At 34.6% G+C, this 14,411-nt stretch overlaps 3 protein-coding genes across 4 annotated transcripts; all 3 read right to left on the minus strand.

The window, feature by feature from the left end:
- Positions 1 to 652: 652 nt before the first annotated feature.
- On the minus strand, positions 653 to 2,140 carry LOC126759136 (inosine-uridine preferring nucleoside hydrolase-like). The gene is made up of 5 exons (XM_050473756.1): positions 1,838 to 2,140; positions 1,603 to 1,773; positions 1,407 to 1,533; positions 1,201 to 1,343; positions 653 to 1,133 (listed from the first exon to the last, which is right to left on the minus strand). Exons 1-5 carry the CDS (start codon positions 2,057 to 2,059, stop codon positions 774 to 776), a joined length of 1,023 nt encoding a protein of 340 aa, XP_050329713.1. The 5' UTR covers positions 2,060 to 2,140; the 3' UTR covers positions 653 to 773.
- Positions 2,141 to 4,876: 2,736 nt separating this feature from the next.
- LOC126760498 (inosine-uridine preferring nucleoside hydrolase-like) lies at positions 4,877 to 8,375 on the minus strand. 2 transcript variants are annotated; one of them, XM_050476165.1, is made up of 6 exons: positions 8,272 to 8,375; positions 6,067 to 6,302; positions 5,831 to 6,001; positions 5,644 to 5,770; positions 5,397 to 5,539; positions 4,877 to 5,324 (listed from the first exon to the last, which is right to left on the minus strand). In XM_050476165.1, exons 2-6 carry the CDS (start codon positions 6,286 to 6,288, stop codon positions 4,965 to 4,967), a joined length of 1,023 nt encoding a protein of 340 aa, XP_050332122.1. In that variant the 5' UTR covers positions 6,289 to 6,302; positions 8,272 to 8,375; the 3' UTR covers positions 4,877 to 4,964. The 2 variants fall into 2 exon arrangements, with proteins under 2 accessions (XP_050332122.1, XP_050332121.1); XM_050476164.1 differs by lacking the exon at positions 8,272 to 8,375 and having other exon boundaries at positions 6,067 to 6,325.
- A 2,458-nt stretch (positions 8,376 to 10,833) lies between these two features.
- LOC126760500 (pyrimidine-specific ribonucleoside hydrolase RihA-like) lies at positions 10,834 to 12,252 on the minus strand. Its single transcript, XM_050476167.1, has 5 exons — positions 11,993 to 12,252; positions 11,757 to 11,927; positions 11,568 to 11,694; positions 11,317 to 11,459; positions 10,834 to 11,247 (listed from the first exon to the last, which is right to left on the minus strand). The coding sequence occupies exons 1-5, from the start codon at positions 12,212 to 12,214 to the stop codon at positions 10,888 to 10,890; spliced, it is 1,023 nt and encodes a 340-aa protein (XP_050332124.1). The 5' UTR covers positions 12,215 to 12,252; the 3' UTR covers positions 10,834 to 10,887.
- Positions 12,253 to 14,411: the final 2,159 nt, after the last annotated feature.

Here is a 14,411-nt window from a genome sequence, read left to right on the forward strand (position 1 = left end):
TGTTAAGTTCTTTAGCCATGTCATGGGTGCTTATGTGACGGTCCTGGTCAATCTTTTCCATAATTTCATTGACTTTTTCAACGATAGGTCGAACAGAGCGAGGTGCATCTTTCACATCGAAATTTCCAGAACGGAAACGAGCGTATCATTGTTGTGTTGATACGTCATCTTCTCCGCAAACTTCACAAATTTTATTGGTGGCTTGGGTGGCATTCTTCCCTCTTTTATACAAAAATTTCAAAATATAGCAAATTTGTTCATTATTTTCACTCATTTTTGAACACCTGTAACTTTTTATCAACTTGCACGAATTTAATTTTTCTTTGGTTTATGAAGCTTAAGATCTCACCTTTCCAACACTATATGGTTTGACACAATGTGATTGGTAGCACTGGTGATATACGACTGCAAAAACATATTGACAAAATACGAAACGAAAAGACATTTTCGACTACCCATTATATATCACCAGATATCTTAGCTTACCCCAATTCTTGCATTTACCAAATTTTTATCTGTACTTTATTTATTTTCTTAGTTTATTTTAAATAAAAGTAGTGATTGTTGATAAAAAATAAAAGTTTACACAATTTCGTTAACGATCACCGATTAATTTTGCATAAAATTCACGCCTAAAAGTATACTACGCACATTGTATTGCGGGCAATGCTATAAATTGAGCAAACGCTCACGCTGAATAGAATTTATTTTTGACACTACTACACACAAAGCGATTTAATATTGTAAGAAAAAATTAAATTTTTAAAAAGAATTCACTTCTCCTTTCCCAATTCACATTCCATATGTACACCACGCAGTCCGCCAGTCCAAGCAATTATCTTCTGATAGTGATCGATATTGATTTTCGTGATGATATTTGCATTCGCCTGCTCCCGACGTAAGTGATCGATAACCATTTGACCACGTGTGTGAATACCAGCCAATTCAACGGCAGCATGATGAAGCTGTTGCTCCAACACCACTAAGTGGGGGAATAGATAAACGGCGACGGCCAGCGCATCGCAGACCAACCAACGTTTCACACCTCTGGGCACTAACAAGGCGCGTTCTACCCGATTCAATAGCCGGACAAATGGGCTCTCTACTGTGCCAAGTATATTCAAGCGCCAATCCTGTGGAAGGAAGATAAAGGAGAAAGGTGAGTAAGGAAAATGTAAATAATACTAGGTAAGCCCATACAAGTGTAATGCGAAAAGCCTGATCGTCACATGTTTCCCAGGGCAATATAGTAACGGGCGCTTCAACGTTCTCGAAAACTATTTGTGCGGCTTCCGGATCCATCATAAAGTTAAACTCGGCGCTTTTAGTGGTGTTGCCTTTGCCTGCATTACAAATAAATTTATATTACAAAAAAATTGTGTAAATTTTAAATTTAGAGTACTAACCTCTGTAATTGCCGCCCATAATGTATATTTCACCAACCTTATCCAAGAATTTTGTGCCATACATACTTATGCACATGGCAAAATTAGTTAGTGGTCCCACTAACAAAAAATCTACCTGTTTAGGATGCTGTTAGGTGTAATTAAAATAAATTAGAGAAATATTTTCACTCCCTTGCAAAATTCTTCACAAATTTACCTTGCAAACGAACTCATACATCGCATTGACTGCATGCTCCGGTCGCACTAAGCTCAGATCAACCGGCTTCTCATGCTCAAGATCGCCGAAACCGTCCTTACCCACGAAATACTTGGGGTTCTCCCAGGGCCTTGGCTTAAACAAATTACTGCAACCTTTGTATACTGGTATCTAAGCGTTGAAAAATAGTTTATATATGATAGCTGAAGTTCCAAAGTAACATTTTTGCACTTACATCATTTCTATTGACAACGTCCAGCACTCTAAGCGTGTTTTCCACAGCATGTTCAACCGTGGTATTGCCTTGTACGCATGTAACGCCGATGATTTCAAACTTCTTGGGTGAAGCGGTTAGCTCTTGACGCCTTTTATATGCTTCCTCAGCTTTGATGAGCATCATCAGGCCCCACGCATCGTCGTTACCCACATCGCAATCGTATACCACGTATCTTCCCATATTTGTTGATACTTTTCAGTGTGAAATCTATTATAAATTCCGAAAACGTCTGTGTTTTGCTGTAATCAGTTTGTTACTAAAAATCTAGTTCTCAGTTAAGTATTTGTTTGAATCACTAAAAAACAAATCTAAATTGTACTCGTACTTCATGCACATTCGCATATTCACAAATTAATATATATGTATGTACATACCTTAACTGATCTCTTATCTACATTTACAAAGCGTCAGAATCTCGTGCATTTGTATTTGTTGCTTTGCAAGATTTTGTTGTACTTCAAGCACCTTTGGAATTATTTTTCTGTAATGGATTATAAATATATATTTTATGTTTGAAAAATAATTGTTGCAATAAACTGCACTGAGTCAATTCACGAAATATGTATGTCTCATATCAAATTTGAGTTCAGTTTTGCATGTAAGAGTATCTGTTCTTGAATTAATTAATCGTCTCAAATGGTACGGGAATTAAGATATCAAGATCACGTGGTCCATTTAGCTAATGTTGGAGAACTTCGTTGCGCCACTGCTACAGAAAATCAATAGTTTCAGAAAATTAGGTAAGATATCATATCGCCTACCAAAATGATACTAGGTTTGATAAGAAAAACACAATTTTATGATTCAAAATACACTTTATTACTCAATATAATCTCCCTGAACATTAATACACTTGCTTCAACGATCCTCCAATCTGTGGATCTCATTCCTGAAGTGAGAATCCGCAAGGTCTGCAAAATACGCTTCAACAACCGTTATGACCTCGTCTTTTGATGCCACGCACTAATTTTTTGAGTTCTGGGAACAAATGGAAGTCGCTGGAGCCAAATCTGGTGAATACGGTTTATGTTCCAACAATTCGAACTTTAATTCATGGATTTTAGCCATTGTCAAAATGCTTTTGTGACACGTGTCAGTGTGTTTTATGTGAAATTTTGGGGTTTAGAAAGCTGTGTGCACAATGGTGCCGCATTCGCCAACAATGGAACAAAAACACATTTGAATGCGACTTTCTCAGCAACATTCAGGACAATTTGTCCTGATGAAAAATGATTTTTTTCTTCTGCAAACCGAGTATTTTTTCACGAATTTTTCCTTCAGCTGGTTTTTTTTACCAGTTTGCAAGTAAACCACAAACAAAATTCCTCTCGCATCCCAAAAAACTGATGCTATAACCTTTTGGCCGATATCCGGACACGAACTCGTTTCGAAGCCGAACAACCAGGTTCACATCACTCTTTTGCCTCTTGTTTTGATTCAGGATCATGGTCACAGATCCAAGTCTAATCCATGGTGATGAATCGACGCACAATATCCACTTTATCATTTTTAAATTGCTCCAAATGTTGCTGAGAAAGTCGCATTCAAATGTGTTTTTGTTTCATTGTTGGCGAATGCGGCACACAGCTTTCTAAACCCCAAAATTTCACATAAAACACACTGACTAATGAGATGTGTAGAGCCTTTACTAAATCTCTCTTAGTCAATTGACGATCTTCCAAAACCTTATCCTGTATTTTGGCTATGATTTCTGGTGTTGATGCGGTTTTTAGACGTCCTTCATGTGGATCGTCTTCAAGGCTTGTACGACTACGTTTAAATTCAGCAACCCATCTTTCTACTATTCTAATTGTAGGTGAACGGTACACGTTTAACATTCGCTCGTGAATTCCTTTTGGTGCTACACAAATAAGAATTTTATCTCTGCATGATATTCAATTTTCTCCATTGTAAAAAAATACTTTGACACGGCGACTCTAAATGGCTTGTAAACAAAGAATGATTTGGCAGATTGGAATGAAACTTCACATACATTCATATGAAGAGTGTACCAACAAATCAAAAAAATGGTGGGCTAATCGCAACGCCCTCTCTTATCGAACGACAAAACTTATTGAACAACCTGATATAACACTGATCAAAATTTAGCTTCAACAGCCAGCAACGATTAGTCTATAGAAAAAAACTGTCTACTTAATTTGGAGATATCAATCTGATTCTATGCCAAAAGTATGAGTTGTTCAAGCCCTTGATTGAAAGGTGTGAGGATTACTTGCTTCTAAGAAGTATAGGACGTTAAAGATTCGTTAATTTATTACCACTACAAATAACTAATTATACTCTAGGAAAAGTTAAAGATATTCTGGGACAACATGAAGTGTAAAAGTTTTCATATATCGATAGGTTATACCTTTAGAAATATTATACAAAAATGTGAATTCATTGTTTCAAAAAATTTTTGAGTTACAACCTTCTAAAATGTAGCCGCTCAATTAATCAGCTCATTTCTAGCTAACGAACGAGCGGCTGGTTCGTTTCCTCCGAACACCTGGAGAGTTAGCATTTTGAGACGACAGAGGCGATCCCAGCAGCTTGCACCTCGGCTGTCAAGGTTATTATGGAGAATGTCTTCCGTGACGCCCTCAATGCTTGGAAATCACGCTGGCAGCGCTGCATCGACGCAGAAGGAGCCTATTTTGAAATTTTTTAAAGAATTGTAATGTTTGGTACAATAAATCTTTTTAAATCGACTCAGTCCTATTACTTTCCGGATAAACCCCGTAGGTGATTTTATTCTAGTAGCGACATCTATGTGTCAGGTCGAGTTTTTGAATTGACCTGTTAAGTTACTTAATCCTTTTCTATTTTTGAATTGTTTATAAGGCATTAAAACTAAAGCTTTCATTACGGAAGAAGTTAGACATTTAAATACTGCAAATTTCATAAAGATAGTTACACATTGTAGTTTTTAGCAAACTACATGCATACATATGTATTGTCAAGAAGTTCTTTTTAAAGCGTAAAAGTCTACTGAAGTATTACATTTAACAATAAAGCAACTCTTCAACCAACTTTATAAGTACGCAGCCAAAACAAATACTTGTGTATGTATGTCAAATTTATATTATGAAACTCTACTTAACTCCGACTCCAAATCTATACTTTCCATCCCCGCGGTCCAGGCAATAATATTTTTATATTGGTCACCATCCACTTCCATAATAATATTCACATTATCCTTTTGATGTTTCAGGTGATCGATAACCATTTGACCACGTGTGTGAGTGCCAGTCAGTTCAACGGTTGCGTGGTAGGATCGGCTCTGTTTCACCGTTAAATGTGGAAAAAGATAGGCTGCGACGACTACAGCATCACAAACCAGCCAACGTTCGATACCTTTGGGTATAAAAATAGCACGTTCCACAAGGTTCAGCAACTCGATGAAAGGACTCTGAATCGAACCGAGGACATTCAAGCGCCAGTCCTAGGTGGAACAATTTTTATACATAGAATTGTGTATATTTTGATGGTAAAAATTATAAAATTATGTACTTACAAGTGTTATATCAAACTCGCCATCGATGCAGGTTTCCCAGGGAAGTATTGTTAGTGGACAATCCACATGAGCCAAAACAATATGTGCAGCCTCTGGATCCATCATGAAATTGAACTCGGCACTTTTAGTTATGTTGCCTTTGGCTATATACATATATATATGTAATAATATATTATTTTACAGTCCAAAAATTTGGTCAGTAATCTTCGTAATTATTATCTTAAACATCTTTATATTCTTTACAAACCTCTATGATTGCCGCCCATAATATAAATTTTACCAACTTTATCTAAGAACTCTGAACCATACATATTGATACACATCGCAAAGTTGGTAAGTGGACCCACCAACAAGAAGTCAACCATTTTCGGATGCTACAATGAAACAAAATTATTCAAATATTCTTACAATCTTCAATCTTGATCGAAAAACACCTTACAAACAATATCATACATCGCATTCACCGCATGTTCCGGACGCACCAGATCCAAATTGACCTGCGTTTCATGCTGAACTTCACCGAACCCATCCTTTCCATGAAAATTTTCTGGGTTCTCCCAATGTTTTTGTATGATTGGTGTACTGCAACCTTTATATACGGGTAACTGCGAGTATTTACAGTTATTTTAGAATCATGATATATCCTTAATTCCAAAATAATAAAATTTACATCGTTTCTATTAGCTGCTTTCAGCACTCTGAGTGTGTTTATCACTGCTTGGTCGACATTGGTGTTTCCCTGCACGCATGTTACGCCAATGATTTCAAACTTTGCTGGAGAATCTACCAGATCGACACGTCTTTTAAAAGTTTCTTCAGCTCTGATTAGCATCATCAGACCCCACGCATCGTCGTTGCCGACATCACAATCGAACACTACGTATCGCCCCATTTCGGTAAAGTTTTCTGTGTAAGACATTTCTTTTTAAATAAAGTAGAATCAGGTTATATGGGAAAAATCTTAACTCATGGTACCCATGTCCATTTAATAATTCTAATAAAAATGTATTACGGTATCTAAAAAAAAAAAACAAGTAAGGAAGAACTAAGTTCCGGTGCAACCGAACATTTTCTACTCTCGTTGCTGGAATCAAAGTCAGGGAAATACCTTAAGATGTAAAACGTTAACCAGAGGGTCGGGATCTAAAAACTTTTATACAAACATATACTCTTTATATGCAGCTTATACATTGACAGACATATAAGTTTTGTTAGAAAAACGAAAATAATTATATGTAGTTTTTTCCCAATACCACATACCACTAACATGGCCATACTAAAAAACCAATCATATAGAGTAAAGTCAGCCGGATGTTCGAAAATTCTTATATTGGTTATGTAAGGACTACGGCAAGTTTTATTTATTTTAGACATAAAGATATACTGTTATATGTAAATAAAACAAGTTCTCTCATTTTCATTGAGATAACTCACATATTGGACGATATATGCGGTTCAAAATCACCCGGAAGCTCGAACATCTTTTCGTTAGACATATGGGGGATAAGTGGAGTATTGGCCTGATTCAACCCATTTTCGTCATACAGTCATACCATTGTCAGAGAAGGAGTATTTCTGAATTTCAATTATATATCTCACCTATTGACCGATATTTTCAATGAAAAGTGAACTAACAGGGTTCGGTACCTAGAGGCTTGTGTACTGGAAAATGAAAGAATCAAGTGGTGTTTAAATTTGGGCTATGTGAGAAGTAGGCGTGATTGTTGTCCGACTTTGTCCATTTTCGTACTGTGACATACTAAACTTGTCGAAATCGGTCCGAGATATGGAATTTTACCAAATCATACCATCTCGGAGGTAAAATATAGATTTTCTGGCGAATTTAGTTATTGTTTTATTGCGCTTTAATAGTTTTTAACAGTACCGTTATATGGTAGGAAGGGGGGTTATCTTCCGATTTCATTGATTTTCGCACTGTCGGTAGAATTTTTATAATATTTGAGCTGGGCGAATTTGATTATTGCATCTTTATTGATTGAGGAGATTGTACTATATTAAACGTATTAGAGGGCGGGGCCAAGGCAACTTTTTCAAAATATTTTACCCATAGGTGCCCCTAGCTACTGCGATTCTTTGTACCAAATTACAGCTTTATACTTTATTCTAATTTTTTTTTGTTATAGGAAACTCGCATAGCAAGTTAAATCAAGATATCTTAATTTTTACTCAAGTTACAGCTTGCGCGGACGGACGGACGAACAGACAGGATTTCAACTTTTCTCGTCATCCTGATCCCTTATGTATGTATATCTAGCTTTAGTTTTAATTGATACATACATACAACCGTTAGATGAACAAACCCATTATGCTCTGTAGCAACAGGTTGCAAAACTATAAAAATATTTATATGCATTTACATATGTAAATACATACATACATATTGTGGTAACAACATACCCAATGCAATGTACAATATATCATCCCATCTAAAACTAATCTTATTGGTAAACAAGATATGGCAAGCTATAATCTTATCAGTGTGTAATAATTGAATTTGAAGGTTTTGAACGATTCAAAGAAGATATGCGTTTTTCAAGATTTGGTTTAATAAATTAAAAACTGTATTTGCCGCCTGCCATTTTAATAGAACTTCTCACTCAAAGGATATTAAGAAATTTAAGGGTTGTCTCAATATAATAAACATATTGGTCAACTCAAGTTCTATTTACATTTGAAGTTGAATTATTATTGATAATATTTACAAACAATGAAAAATATATATTTTTTAACGCTTGGAGAAACAAAATTTTATAGCAAACCCGACAACAAAATACTGCCATAATTTTCTATTTACGTAGCTCTTGTTATTCTTCATTAAAAATTCAACACAAATTTGTTTCCCGGTTTTGCTTACTTTCCGTTTATATTATTAAAATTATTGAGAAAATAATATCCAAATAAAGAAATACACGCAACTCTACTATTTAAGATTCGCAACGCTTTAGAGCCGAAACTATTTCTTTCAATGCCAAGCACGAACTGCCGGCATATCTTTTAAGACTGTGTAACATTGGCACTTTTCATTATTCTTTATCACAGAGCACATACAAAATGTAATAATATTGTACTGTCGAGCGTCTGCTGATTTGCTTTCCGTAAGCAAAACAATAATTTCTCATTATTCGCTCAAGAGAGCAATGATCGTGGGCTAGAAATTGTGCTTATGGAGACCAATTGTGGTTCATATCTAATGTACCAATGTATTTATAAAAATTTTGTATTTATACCTGCTGGAAAATGCTGCGTTACTCGCTAAATATTATTTATGCCCTGAACAGTATATTTTAAGATTGTTACGCAGTTTGTAGTACAAAAAAAAGAAACTTTGGAGACCTTATAAAGTAGATATAAGTGATCAGTGTGATGTGCTGACTCGATTAAGGCTGGTATAGCCCTTGTGACGCATGAAAAATTGGGCGATTTTCGTGATTTTTTTTAAGAGAAAGTACGCAATAGAATATTTCGAACTTCTTTGAACTTAATAAGGTATATTTTCAGCTATGTTTTAAGATTTTTTTTCTACAAAAATGTTGAAAAATAACGAAGTTATGTGCTGTCTTCGGAGGTGTCAAAAAAAAGTGCCCCAACTGCCGGCATGATTCCGACCGAATGGGTAGCTGAAACAAAAAAATTTTAAAAGTTTATTAAACTCAAAGATATTTCCTATATAATGACCTACGATCTTTGAAAAATATCAAAAATTAACACTGGTATAGCCCCTTAAGCCATGTCCGTCGTCTGTCAGTATATACGCGAACTAGTCTCTCAGTTCTTGAGATATCGATCTCAAATTTTGCATACGTCTTTTTCTCCTCAAGAAGCTGCAAATTTGCATATAGTTGCCATACAAGCTGAATGATCGGAATCAAGTTTGGAAAAACAAATTGTTAACATATTTCTGCCATACAACCATATACCGACCAAACAAATTCAAATTTTATTCTCTTGCAACCTGTTACTACAAAGTATAATAGTTTTGTTCATGTAACGGTTGTAGGTAATACCTAAAACTAAGCGAGATAGATATGGGGTTACATACATACATATATACATATGTATAAGTGATCAGGATGACGAGACGAGTTGAAATTGAGATATCATGGTGAAACTTGGTAAGCGCGTTCCTTGGAAAACAAAATTACGAGTTCTTAGATGGGCGTAATCGGACTAATGTCACGCCCACAAAACGAAATTAACCGAAAACGTATAAAGTTCCGTAACTAAGCACTAAATTGAGATATAAAATTCCATTTTGGCACAGAGGAACGCAATAGCAAGGGGCACTGTGGGCACGCATCTCCTAAAACTACAACAACTAAATTTTCCTAAAACATATAGCATAAAAACTCCTACCGACAATGTGAAAACCAATGACATCGAATAATAATGCCGCTAACTACCCATATAACGGTACTGTTAAAAATTACATCAAGCGCAATGAATCAATAACTAAATACAACGAAGACATTAAATTTTACCTTCGAGATGTTATGAGAGGCTTTTATAGAAGCCGATGTGAAAATATCGGGACCCGATTTCGACTAAATTTAGTAAGCGGCATGCTTCTTATACTCCTATGTCACATTGTAAAAATGGGCAAAATCGGACAACAATCTCGCCTATTTCACATATGCCACAATTTTAAATTCCATTTGATTTTTTCACTTTACAGTACACAAATCAGGAAGCAATTGATATACATAACTTGCTAAAACTTGCCATCTTATAACCAAAAACTGTCCAAATCCAACCAAAACTGTTTAAGCCCCTTGTTATCGAATATGTGGACCTCAGATATTTATAGTTGGCTTTTGACCGAAAATATCGGTCAATGTGTGAGAAGTACAATTGAAATTTCGATAGAATCGTTTTCTGACTACAGTAATTCTGTGTATCACAAATGGGTTGAATTTGGTCAATACTTCCCTGAGCCCCCATATACCTAATATAAACATGTTCGAACTCCTGGCTGCTTATCGGCCAATATTTGAGTCATCTCAATGACAATTTCAAAATTCTTACTTGTTGTAGTACGGTTTGTCCTTTGCTTCAAAATTGGCCTCAATTTCGGCGATCACTTCTTCAACGAATAACTCTTCCCAGCGAGCATTCATTTGGGATCTGAGAACAAGCAACTGATTCAATACTTGTAGCGCAATCTATATGTTAGGCCGGACTTTACAATTGACCTGTTAAGTAACTATATCCTTTCAGATTTTGCAACTGTTTCCAAACCATTAAAACTAAAGCTTCCATGACGAGAGTAAAACTTAAATTATATTTGTTTTAAAGTTTTTGAAGTTAGACAATTAAATATGGAAAACTTCATAAATACAGTTACATATACATACATTGTAAAAAAATTCTTTTTAAAGCGTAAAGGTTTACAGAATTTGAATATTTATTTAAAGCTTATTATATTAGAGTACACAACCAAAACAAGTTCTTGTATAATTATGTCAAATTTATATTACGAAACTCTACCTAACTCCGACTCCAAATATATACCTTTCAGCCCCGCGGTCCAAGCAATAATATTTTTATATTGGTCACCATCCACTTCCATAATAATATTCACATTATCCTTTTGATGTTTCAGGTGATCGATAACCATTTGGCCACGTGTGTGAGTGCCTGTCAGTTCAACGGTTGCGTGATAGGGTTGATTCTGCTTTACCATCAAATGTGGAAATAGATAGGCTGCGACAGCTACAGCATCCGAAACCAGCCAATGTTTGACACCTTTGGGTATAAAAATAGCACGTTCCACAAGGTTCAGCAATTCGATGAAAGGACTCTGAATCGAACCGAGTACATTCAAGCGCCAATCCTAGGTGGAACAATTTTTAAATATACATAGATTTGTGTATATTTTCATGGTAAAATTATATGTACTTACAAGTGTTATATCAAACTCGCCCTCGATGCAGGTTTCCCAAGGAATTATTGTTAGTGGACTATCTACATGAGCTAAAACAATATGTGCAGCCTCTGGATCCATCTTGAAATTGAACTCGGCACTTTTGGTTGTGTTGCCTCTGCCTATATACATATGTACATACATGTAATAATATATTATTATACAGTGAAAACATCTGGTCAGTAATCGTCGTAATTATTAACTTAAAATTTGTTATATGCTTTACATACCTTTGTGATTGCCGCCCATAATATGAATTTTACCAACTTTATCTAAGAACTCTGACCCATACATATTGATACACATGGCAAAGTTGGTAAGTGGACCCATCAACAAGAAATCAACATTTTTTGGGTGCTACAATGAAACAAAATTATTCAAATATACCTACAAGCACTTCAATCTAGATTGAAGATCACCTTGCAAACAAAATCATACATCGCATTCACCGCATGCTCCGGACGCACCAGATCCAAATTGACTTGCATCTCATGCTGTACTTCACCGAACCCATCCTTTCCATGATAGTTTCCAGGGTTCTCCCAACGATTTTGTATGATTGGTGTACTGCAACCTTTATATACGGGTAACTGCGAGTATTTGCAGTTATTTTAGAGTAACGGCATAAGTTTAATTCCGATTTAATCATACTTACATCGTCTCTATTGGCTGCCTTCAGCACTCTGAGTGTATTTATTACCCCTTGGTCGACATTGCTGTTTCCCTGCACGCATGTTACGCCAATGATTTCAAACTTTGTTGGGCAATCCACTAGTTCACCACGTCTTTTAAAAGCTTCTTCAGCTCTGATTAGCATCATTAGACCCCACGCATCATCGTTGCCGACATCACAATCGAACACTACGTATCGCCCCATTTCGGTAAAGCTTTCTGATGAAGAGACCTCTTTTCAAATTAAGTCTGTAAAATTAGAATTTATGGAAAATTTCTTATCTCATGGTTTCCCATATCGACTTAATAAATCTAATAAAAATTACGGAGCTAAAAAAAAATTAGATATACATATGTACATTCATACGTACATGTTGTGGTAACCAAATGCCCAAAGCAATGTACAGCATAGCATCTCTTCTAAAACTAATTTTATGGAGAAATGCGATATGGCTAGCTATAATCTTATCAGTGTGTAATAATTGAATTTGATGGTTTTGAGCGATTCAAAGAAGATACTATGCATTCGAATTTTAAGGTTTTGTTTAATAAATTAATAAATTAGTGTTTCTCGTGTATTTAAATAGAATTTCTCACTCAAAATAAATTAAGAAAATTAAGGGTTGTCTCAATATAATAAACATATTGGTCAGTTCTATTTATATTCGAAATTGAATTATTATTGATAATGTTTACAAACAATAAAAAATATATATTTTTAAAGCTTGGAGAAACAAAATTTTATAGCAACTCACTATAGCAGTCCCGACATCAAAATACTGCCATAATTTTATTTCATTGAAAATTAAGCACCAATTTATATCTTGGTTTTACTTTCTTTCTATGTATATTATTAAAATTATAGCCAAAATAATATCAAAGTAAAGAAATACACGCAACTCTGCTATTTGTGATACCCAATGCTTTAGAGCCGAAACTATTCTCTTCAATGCCAAACACGAACTGCCGGCATATCTTTTAAGACTGTGTAACATTGGCACTTTTCATTATTCTTTATCGCAGAGCAGTGGGTGAATCAAAGCAAATCACAATATAAAATATTTACATACATACACACAAAATGTAATAATATTGCACTGTTGAGCGTCTGCTGATTTGCTCTCCGCAAATGTAATATGTATAATTTCTTATACAAAATAAATGTTTGTATAAAGGTTTTTTTTATTTTTGAAGAGTGTTCTAGGTTCGGTGGAACTGAATATAATATTTTTTCTTAGTTTTTTTAGCAGTTTATACGAGATATTACTTATATAAAATTTCATACTAAAATAAAAATTAAATTGTCTGTGTAGAACTAAAACTTCCATGAAAATTTGTAAAACAGTGTTTAAGATTTTTACACTTTAAAATTAGTTTTCAATATTATTAAAATTTTCAACTACTTAAGGCTCAAATTTCATCCATATTGGTTTACTCAGGTTAAAAACACTTTTTTCAATAATTTTTTTCTCACATAAAAAATTAAATATTTTATTAGAGTTTTTCATTACCACAAACTTTCACTTTTAACAAAAAAATTCTGAAATTTTTGAAAAAAAATATTTTAAGCTCTGTCATTGCGACGCCATTTCCGGTGATCACTCGGAAAAAAGATGGGCCTGCGTTGGCAGGATAACTTCTTACCGCATCATCAAAAGTGAAAAAATCGTGTTTTAGTTAAAATCTTAGCTTAGAACTTGGATAAAGGAAAAAATTGAAAATTGGATTTTTGGCAGAAATTAAAAAAAAAAAAAAAAATTTCAGTGAAAATTTCGCAACATTTTTTTTCAAATAGTTGTAATCGGAAAAAATTCTTCGTCCAAGTCTTCAAGATGTATATATTTCAAAGACCTGTGCAAAATTTCATGAAGAGCGGTTGAGTAGTTTTCGAGAAATCTTGCCAATCGACTTCAAAAACAAAGTTTCGAGAAAAACGCGTTTAAAAACGGCGCACTTAGCCCAGCAAGCTTCGATCGCACAAGTTCTCAAAGCTGTATCTCTGAAACTATTACTAACTATTAACTTAAAAATTAAGGAAAATATTCCAGAGGTGTTGTAGAATTTAATAAGACAATAAAAAAATTCGTTTTTTTTTTAACCCATAAACCCATGTCACTCTTTAAGGAGCGAAATCCATGAAAACCTCCAAGCAAAGACACAAGATACTTGGCATTTAACAGAAGATAATCAAACGTCTTCCGAATTTTAGGTTAATAAAATCTGTTAGTGATTATTTTGAATTATTTAAAAGAATTTTGTTAAGAATTTCTTAAAAGCAAAGTATGTATGTAGCGAGAGTGATCAAGGATACCATGCAATTCCATGGAAAAAAATTATTTAAATTATTTTTGTACAAAACCAAAACGACTTTTAGTCCACCCTGTATGCTTGTTTAGGCGCAT

The sequence above is a fragment of the Bactrocera neohumeralis genome, chromosome 5 (assembly GCF_024586455.1).
Source record: "Bactrocera neohumeralis isolate Rockhampton chromosome 5, APGP_CSIRO_Bneo_wtdbg2-racon-allhic-juicebox.fasta_v2, whole genome shotgun sequence".
In the NCBI taxonomy this organism is placed as follows: domain Eukaryota; kingdom Metazoa; phylum Arthropoda; class Insecta; order Diptera; family Tephritidae; genus Bactrocera; species Bactrocera neohumeralis.

What these genes read in the sequence shown, in the direction of transcription:
- LOC126759136 (XM_050473756.1), bottom strand. Translation starts at nt 2,059, where the DNA reads ATGGGAAGATACGTGGTATACGATTGCGATGTGGGTAACGACGATGCG. An exon ending in TGTATGAGTTCGTTTGCAAG is followed by an intron (nt 1,534 to 1,602) that starts GTAAATTTGTGA and finishes TACACCTAACAG; the next exon opens with CATCCTAAACAGGTAGATTT. An exon ending in TATGGGCGGCAATTACAGAG is followed by an intron (nt 1,344 to 1,406) that starts GTTAGTACTCTA and finishes TTTGTAATGCAG; the next exon opens with GCAAAGGCAACACCACTAAA.
- LOC126760498 (XM_050476164.1), bottom strand. Translation starts at nt 6,315, where the DNA reads ATGTCTTACACAGAAAACTTTACCGAAATGGGGCGATACGTAGTGTTC. An exon ending in AAGCAGCTAATAGAAACGAT is followed by an intron (nt 6,002 to 6,066) that starts GTAAATTTTATT and finishes AAATACTCGCAG; the next exon opens with TTACCCGTATATAAAGGTTG. An exon ending in GCGAGTTTGATATAACACTT is followed by an intron (nt 5,325 to 5,396) that starts GTAAGTACATAA and finishes TGTTCCACCTAG; the next exon opens with GACTGGCGCTTGAATGTCCT.
- LOC126760500 (XM_050476167.1), bottom strand. Translation starts at nt 12,214, where the DNA reads ATGGGGCGATACGTAGTGTTCGATTGTGATGTCGGCAACGATGATGCG. An exon ending in TATGGGCGGCAATCACAAAG is followed by an intron (nt 11,460 to 11,567) that starts GTATGTAAAGCA and finishes ATATGTATATAG; the next exon opens with GCAGAGGCAACACAACCAAA. An exon ending in GCGAGTTTGATATAACACTT is followed by an intron (nt 11,248 to 11,316) that starts GTAAGTACATAT and finishes TGTTCCACCTAG; the next exon opens with GATTGGCGCTTGAATGTACT.